Genomic DNA, 8,690 nt, shown 5'->3' with positions numbered 1-8,690 from the left:
TCCAGGGTCCAGGACGCCGGGAGAGCTGCCCCCTCAGACAAGAGCTGCAGGCTGGCAGAGAAGTGACGGCTTGTGAGTATGCAGGAACCGCCTTGCTTTTCCTGGACTGCTGCTTGTTACTAATGCCTTGCTGGTGCTTCACAGCTGCAAAACGTTAGGAGTTGCTGTGTGTAACATTCTGATTCTCCACTCCAGCAGGAGACAGGTCAGAGGGCTGCTTTTTTTGTGGAGATTTCCTTGGCATTTGCAGGCAATTCGTCTTTGCTCCTCTTTCTGTATTTCTAACCAGGGGATGCTGCTAGAAAGAAGGGGAATTGGGCTCACTGTGTGTTACCTCTGGGGCAGCACACTGATGCTGGGGAGGGGACATGAGTGTTGGAGAAGTATGGAGTGCAGGGACAGTGGAAAGGAGATGTACTTTTGCAGGGGCAAGTGATCCCTGAAGATTTGTTGGTATAGAGCTGTGTAGCTGATATGTTTATTCATCCCTTGGAAATTGCATTGCCTCTGTGGTAAAAAATGAAACATTTGGATTAAAGTGGTGTTTGTGGCTCATCTCCTGTGGCTGATGGCAAAGGATGCTCCAGAAATTCTGAGATCAGAGTCCTCTGAAATGGAAGCAGAATCTTCCAGGGAACGGAGGGGGTCTGCCCTGCATGAAGATAGTTAAGTAAAGAGAGTTTGGCTGGAAAGTCTGTTGGAGTTTCCTGCCGTGTAGCCTCACCTTCATTTCAAAGTACTCCCAGAATCTTCCTCTCTGTGTCCCACTGCTTTCCTGCTGGGCTCTCTCCTCCAGCATCTCTTTTCCAGCCTCTCTTTCTTGGCAGCTGCCATGAGCTCCCAGAGTGTACAAGACGTTCTGGAAACCTGTAAAACCCACATTCAATACTAACTCCAAAGCCATGGCCTTTAAAGAATGCAAACAATCCCAGAGCAGAGAATTCCCTTAAAGAGACGAGACTTGTAGGACATGGAGGAACAACAGAAAAGTCATAGTTCTCCTTGTGTCCACAGCAGACTTTGGGCTTTTGCCTGAGCACAATCTTGTTTTCCTCCTCATCTCAGACTGCACCAAATGGGTAGGACATGGGGACATTAGTGGTGCAGGATTGAGCTGCTTTCTGCATAATGGTGGGATAATGGGTAAGAAAAGCAGTTATTTTTCTTTGGTCTGAAGTTGAAGGCCCTGTTCAGTTTCTCTCCCAGAGAATATGACCTTTTCTGAAGTTGTAAAGCCCAGAGCAATCTTGTTCCACTGAAGTTTCACTTGCCACTGGGTAAGTGTTAGTCTCTGGCTAGCTGTCCCTGTAGTTCCTGGCTGTGTCACCTGCAGTGTGGGTTCCCAGACCACCACTCTGCAGGTGACAGCTGTGACAACACTATATTAGCTTGGGGGGGAATGGTCTGCACACAGAGTGCACTCAGTCTGTACCCTGTCAGTGAGAAGTTCTGATGCCTGCATGTACACATAGGACAAAAGAAGCTGTCACCCAGCTTGAATCAGACAACAGTGGTGACTGTGCCTCATCCCCAGGCAGTGTGCACTGCTATGGGGGAGGACTGGCAGGCACTGGGTACCCACCTTCCCTCCCTGTCTTGCCTCTAGCAAACTACTCCCCTTTGCTTTTCACCCAGCAAGGATGCCCATCTCTGTAACTCCTTTCTCCTTTCACACCCTCCTACAATAACACAGAGCTGCAGAGGGGAATAAACCCATCTTTTGTTTGTTGCTCCTGCCTGCCAAGCTCTTTAGGTGTTAGAAGGTGAGGTTATGCCACCAGAGACTGCTGGCCTGGGACATTCATCTCAGCTGGGAAAAAGCCCTACACTGACATCTGACTTCAGTGCCCAGTAGGGCAAGGACTGCTAGTGCTAGACCAGAGAGGCAGCAGTCCTGAGAGATACAGTTGCACCTGCCTTCAACAAGGTCTTGTCCCTTGGGCTGGAAGAGCAGTGTAGGGTTAGGACCACAGTGAGGACTTGCAGAAACGGAGTTCTGGGTGCTGCTGTTATCTCAGTGAAAAAATCATGACCCCTTCAGCAGAAGGGATTCTTCTAGATTTGCTGCTGGTCACTCCTGGAGCAGTGAAGTAGGAAAGGGAAACGAGCAATAGGGTTGGATTCCTCCTCTGAGGACCAGCAGGCTGGGACCACAGCAGGGGCCAGTTGGAGAGAGAGGGGCTGAGTGAGAAGGGAGTGTTTGAAGCCTCATTCTCTGTGTCTGTCGGCAAAGCTGACTGAACAGTCTGGGCTGGGTGTATCCAGACAGAGGATGGCAAGGGCAAAGAGGGCAGATCAGAGGAAAAATTAGAAAGGCAAATATTTACATTTGGGATCAGCACACACCTCTCCCTCTGGGCCCCCAGCAGCCTCTGAAATTCCTTCCACTTGTGCAGGCCAACTTTTTGAGTGTGGAGTGCTCGTGACATACTTGCCTGTGTGTTACAGTCCCAAGCCCTGAACTGGGAGAGGAAGGGGGCATGCCCCTCCTTCCCAAGACCTGATTCAATCTGGTCTAATAGGGGATGTTTTGTAATGGCTCCATTAAGAGTGTGTAGCAGCCAGTCCTTGCCCTCCCCAGACTCTTTCATGGCTCCCTCCTGGCTCTGTTTTCATAATAAACATTTCACTGCTAATTTTGCAGGCAGCACAGGATCTCCAGCTGCCCTCAGTGGGAAGAGTGAGGCACGGCGAGAGAGACAGAGTGAGAGATTCCTCCCTGCACTGGCACAATGCGCACTCTCCTCCTCCTGACGCTCCTGACTGTCTTGGTGGTGGCTGCTACCTGCTATGGTACGTGATCTTTTTTACTGGGTAGAGTGATAACTCCAAACCTGCAGACATCTTTGGGTCTGTTCTCTCATTTTGCACTCAACTTAGTGTTGCATAAGACGTCTTTAACCTTAACTTGATCTCTTGCCTGCTTTTCTGCCCTTGTGTCAGGTCATCCTAGCCCTGTTTCAGAGCTGTCAGCTTCAGTCATTGTGATTTGTGGCCCAGGATACTTCAGCCACTTCCCCTCTGTTCCTGCTCACCTTGCAGGCTGCTCATCTTTCTGCCCCTCTGTTGTCTGGACTACAATAGTTCTTCCTCGTTAGCAGGGAGATTTCCCTTTCTCCTTTCATCATATCTGCCCCCTTTTCCTGTCAAGCAGACACTCCCATACTGATGGAATTAAGATGTTACTTCATGCAAGAGTCAAGCACATCTCACTGTGCTAATCCATTCCCTAAGCATACAAGCAGGCTTTGAAGGTAAGTAGGTATCTGTAGTGTGAGGAACATGAAGGTGAGCAATTTTGCCTGAGAATCACATGCTGGAAGACCAAGCACAAGCCTTGAAGTCCTGGCTAAGACACCAGGTTGCTCCATTTTAAACTCCGGAACGCTCTAAACTCCTCATATAAATGTTAGATCATGCCTTTCTCTTTCAGTAGGTGCGTTAAAACCCAGTTTCTTTGACTTGTGTGTGCATGTTCTATTGATCTGTGGCTTGTAAAAGACTGTGAATCCCATCAATATAGTGTCTTACCACATGTTTTGCTCTTTCTTTCCCCAGAGTCCCATGAGAGCATGGAATCCCATGAGTATCTCAGTAAGAGACTGCTTTTCTATTTTCTTGAAGTGTGCTACAGACATTTCATTGTACTTTACTGTGGAGATTAAATACGCAGAACCACTCAGCCCAGGGAAATTGAATTTAGAAGGTGACGGAATGGCAGAATGAATAGGAAGAGTTTGAAAAAAAAAAAAAAAAAAAAAGACTTCACATGTCTGGGAAGAAGTGCATATGAATTTGTTTTACAAAGAATATAATGAGACTTGGAAAACAAAGAATCAGGAACTTAGTGCCCTGTTGCATTCACTTAAAATGGTTAAGTGAGGCTAGAAAAGGACTTTGCTCAAAAAGCTCTGTTATGAGCATTGAAGGAGGTAATGCAGAAGCTAGGGACATGATCTGTACTTCCCCAAGGACGGGGAGAGCCTTGCTCCCAGCACCTTGGAAGAAGCAGGTGGGGTATGAGGGCAGGAGGGATCCTTGATCTGGAAGGTAGTGTGTCAGAGGAGAAGCATGAAAGGGTGGGTGGAGAGTCTCACCATGGAACAAGCAATAACCTTGAGAAGTTATAGAACAGACAGTTTGACACTAAAAAGAAATTAGAGCATCTAGGAGAAGGACTCCAAAAAACAGCTGGTCAGAAGCACAAAGGCACACGTGGGGGCTAACACCAAAGACATTCACACACTCATGAACTCTGCAATAGGATGGTGATGCTTCTCAAAAAGGACAGAAGGGACTTTCAGGTACCTTGGTTCAAAACTGCTGGACAGACACAGTGACTGCTTAACCTTGGAGGCAGAAAGACTTACTCAAGTCCTTCCTAACTTTATTTATAACTTCACATTTCTACTGAGCATGCCCAGACCTCCTGTCTGCACAGCTTGGCACCTACTTCTTGGTCAAGCTTCACTGACTCAGAGTGGCTGTAGCAGCAAAATCACAGTATCTTTACCCCAGATGGCTTGAGTAACAGCAGAGCTAGAGCAGCATGTGCACTTCCACATGGGCTGCACAAGCCAGAGGGAGAGCCTCTGTGCCAGCCAGTGGGGTGGACAGCAGGGAATATTAAAAGGTCTGGGTTTTACTGTGCCTGGCAGGGCAGACAAGGAGACTGCAATAAATATGGAAGCTAGCTTTCATTGAAAACTGGCCTTGCAAAAGTGTCTATCCACTCTGAACACCCCCTTGTCTTCACAGATCCCTTCCTCAACAGGCGAAGGGCCAATGACTTCATACAAGCTGACACAAGACTAGAAGGCTTCTCTCGGGAGAGGTATGTTATGGCCTCAGGACACTGAGGATGAGAGTGGGGAAAGGTCTCCCCTTGCCAGGCACAGGGGAGGAAACCATGGTGACTTCTGAGAAGCCTCAGCCTCTCTCTCACTGTAAGGGGCCCATGAAGTCCCCAACCCTGGGCGAAGACAGAACTCAGGTGACAGAGAGTGAGTTCTTGTGTTTGAAGACATCATGAACTGGGAAGGCTCTGCTTCATTTGTCTGAAGGAAACATCAGCAGAAGGAGAGGGAATCAGCATCGGAAGGCCAGAAATGAAGCTCTGTTTGAGATCATCTATTCCTCAGCTCTCCTGCAGAGTTTACATGACCTGCTCTGAATCACAGGGCCATCTGGGGGCCTCCTTGTCTCATCCATAAGAAGCAGATATGGGCAGTTTCATGCATCATGCAGGGCATCTGAAAATAAAGGCTGAAACACAAAAATTGTCTCCTAGTAAGGTGTCAAGGCGAACCTTCTCTGTAGTGCCAGGTGACCCCTTTGCAGGATATTTCAGGTCTTTGTTCCATGCGTAGCTTTAGGCAAGAGCAGAAGAGCTGAAGGCAGCAGGCTGGAGGGCTGTGGAGGGAGGTGTCTTCCTCAGGCTGAGGCAGGAGCCCCTGGGTGCAGTGAACACGGAACCTGATCTGCTAACATCTTGCTAGCTGGATGATGGAATCTGGTGGTGAACCCTAATCTTGTGGAGGACTGTGGGGCAGGATAAAGCTGTAGATAGATATTTAAGATGACAGCACTTACCACTCATCTGTCCAACTTTTTGCAGGATCAGGGAGCGCATTAAGGGGCCCCAGGAACGCCAGAGGGAGATCTGTGAGGACTTCTACCCCTGCGAACTGTACGCTTTTCGCCATGGCTATGCTGCTGCTTACAAGCACTATTTTGGGAAGAGGAGAAATAAGTAAAGGATGTCCTGCCCCCACCTTGGGGCCTGGAGCCCAGGGTACCCTCCCCAGAAATGCAGTGGCTCTGAAACATATTCGGTTGCTTGTGTTCTTCTATGTTATCCTGCCTGCTGCTTCTCTCCCATGTAGCCATGGATTCCTACACTGTGTTAATTAGAGCTGAGCTGATGTAGCAGAGATCAGAGAGAGTTCAGGATGTGGGTGTTTACTACACAATAAATTGCTGGTTTGATACTATTTCCTTATGAGTCATAGTGTTTTGGGGGTGGGGGGGTTGCGATGTGCAATTTTCCAAGAAGAAGCTGAGTTTGTCCTAGAATCCAGTACAGATTATGGAAAACGTCACTACCTTGCAATCACGGTTTGAAAGATCTAAAATGGTTTTTGTTCCATGGTCTACAAGTGGCTTCTTTTAGAAGTCACTGGCAAATTTAATTTCCCAGTCTTAAGACATTTTAAAATGGCATGGTGCTCAGAAAGCAAGGCAAGATGCACTTTTTGAAAATGAAATCTATAATATCTTTCCTCATTTGGGGAAATAAAATTCAGAAGGCACCTATTTAATCTTGAAAACAAAGGTAGGGCAAGAGTTAAGTGACAGAAAAAGCCTATAAATTGCATCTTGCCTACCCTCAGGCAGCATCAGCTACTCTCGGGTCCTGATGTAGGGTGCTCCTGTAGAAAGTAGTGTGTGATCTGGACTTTACTCATATTTTTGGAATCCCCTTTCATGCCCTTTTTTCTACTTGCAATGATTCTGGTAATGTTAGAAAGCTGCAGAAATCAAAGGTGAAGAAGAGCTCCAGGTGGTAAATAAAAAAACATAAAAGAAACTGAGTGCTCAGGGTTAAGCTCAACTTTATTTACCTAGAACAACTTTATTTTACTGTTCATAACTAATTTGAAATCAAGATTTGGCCTGACCCTGTGCACAGATTGCTGAGCACCTCCCAGCCCATTGAGGAGTAAGCATGACCGGGTTGTCACCAGTACCAGGTCACCTTGTAGAACCTATCCCCAGGCCAAGAAGCAACAGTGCTGACATGCCCAAGAATGCAATACTGCTCCAGGCTGGTCAGCAGCCACAGTAGCTCAGAGACCCCTTGGTGTGGGGTGTGTGGGAGACATAACATCTATCTCAGCTCAGCACATCTGGTTTCAATATTCATACCTACAAATTATAGAAGTGGGAAAGATTCATGGCATGCTATCAAAGGCAATGAGGTATAAATTATCAAATTGTTGACTATTCTGTGAAATTAAGCCTAGAGTTAAATCTACCTGCCACATTAGAAGCACACATCTTCTTGCAAAATATGCTTCAAGGCTTTGCCAGCTTTGAAGATGAACTTCTGGGAAGAAATTAGATTTATTTATTAAAAACACTTCTGATTGGAAGCTCCACCCTGACAGCTGCTAAAGCTTTGTACAAAGGAAAAACTGAGAGATAAATGAGTTTAAGGGAAAAAAGCCATGTGGATTAGGTATATTTACACCCACACTTGCTCTGTATGTTCCCAGGTAGGTGAGTCTTATGGTCACGAACCAGGGCAAAACTTTCATAACCTAAAGTCAACAAGTGTGCAGTGTCTGGGTTTGACTAGGCACTGTGACACTCCCAAAATGGAAGGCACAGAGCTAGTGCTGTCTGAGCCTGTGTCCAGAAATATCTGGTGATTCCAACCTTGGGTTTTACCAGTAAAAATAATGAATAATACCAGAGATTTATGTGGGATTTTGTCAGTGTAAGCAATAACCAAACATGTTTAAGAGACTACATGCTGATTAGAAAGCTTGGGAAAATTTGGGAAGAGAAGTAAAGCTGTTTGGATTACTAGACTTGTATATTTATATTGTTTAAAGTTTTCTTTTGGAAGCATAAATTTCCTAGAATACCTATTCTTTGTTGATATTTTTTTATTTTAAAACTGTTGCTTTCTAAGTACTGGATGCTAGAAGTTTTTAATCTGCATATTCAATCTTTCCTGGATTGTAGAAGAGTTTAAATTCCACCACCACTCCCCTTCCCCCCAAATCCTGAAATGTCTCTAAGCTAAAACACAGTGTTTCTAGGGATTGGCTGAATCCCTAATGGCTCTGACTGTTCTTGTGAGCCTTGCAGGCTTTAATTCTGTAACCCTTGTATATCTCATCTGCTTGGGGTGTCAAGGAGAACAGAATGTGAGGTGGAGGAAAATGTGAAAATGGGTTTGGGGAGTATGTTGTTATTGGTAGCCAGGCTGTGGAAGAGCCCATGGAGGACTCTTGACATGCCAAGTAACCACAGCCACTCAGGTCCTGAAGAATAAAACAGTTTTGGAGTTTCAAGGTTTATTTGATTTTTAGACAAGAGAAGCCAAACTAACAGCCTCTGTATTAGAAAGACTTCCAGGAAGAAAAAAAAAAAAAAAGGTCCTTCTCTGAACTAACCACCAAAGATCCCAACAGGATAAAAATCTCAGTTCTCCCAAGTGGTTTGGTCAAATTGTCTGAAGTGAAAATCTACCATGCGTTTGCCCTCTGCAGAATGTTTTGTGGGTTTTTTTACCCTTCAGAGGGGTGAGTCAGGGTGGGGTGGGGGAAAAGGGTCACCTCTGGGTTCAGCTTAATTTGATTTTTCACATGAGAGAACTCCATCACACAAAAGAAGCTGCTCTGCTTCAGGGTGTGCTGGTCTCTCGCTTAGCTTTCCAGCAAGAAGCTGAATGACTTTCATGTTTATAATAAAAGCTTTTTTTTTTTTTTTTTTTTTTTTAATCCAGTTGTTTTTCTTCAACAGTCCCATTAAAAACCTCTGATAAAATCTTCTGGAAACGCCACGAGTCCTGAGATGGATGTCAAAATGGCTGCCAGGACCTGATAGCTCCTGGCCCAAAGGTTGGGTTTTGTTTTGGAGCTCAGACACTGGAACACCAGCCAGAGCCCCGATCCCTC

General features: G+C 46.0%; 1 protein-coding gene across 1 annotated transcript; it reads left to right on the top strand.

Annotated features, from left to right (window-relative positions):
- MGP (matrix Gla protein) lies at positions 1-5,993 on the top strand. Its single transcript, XM_051625027.1, has 5 exons — positions 1-72; positions 2,645-2,793; positions 3,559-3,594; positions 4,759-4,834; positions 5,618-5,993. The coding sequence occupies exons 2-5, from the start codon at positions 2,733-2,735 to the stop codon at positions 5,754-5,756; spliced, it is 312 nt and encodes a 103-aa protein (XP_051480987.1). The 5' UTR covers positions 1-72; positions 2,645-2,732; the 3' UTR covers positions 5,757-5,993.
- The last annotated feature ends 2,697 nt before the right edge of the window (positions 5,994-8,690 follow it).

This window comes from Apus apus, chromosome 1, assembly GCF_020740795.1.
Source record: "Apus apus isolate bApuApu2 chromosome 1, bApuApu2.pri.cur, whole genome shotgun sequence".
In the NCBI taxonomy this organism is placed as follows: Eukaryota; Metazoa; Chordata; class Aves; order Apodiformes; family Apodidae; genus Apus; species Apus apus.
This window is presented reverse-complemented; position numbering and strand designations above follow the sequence as displayed.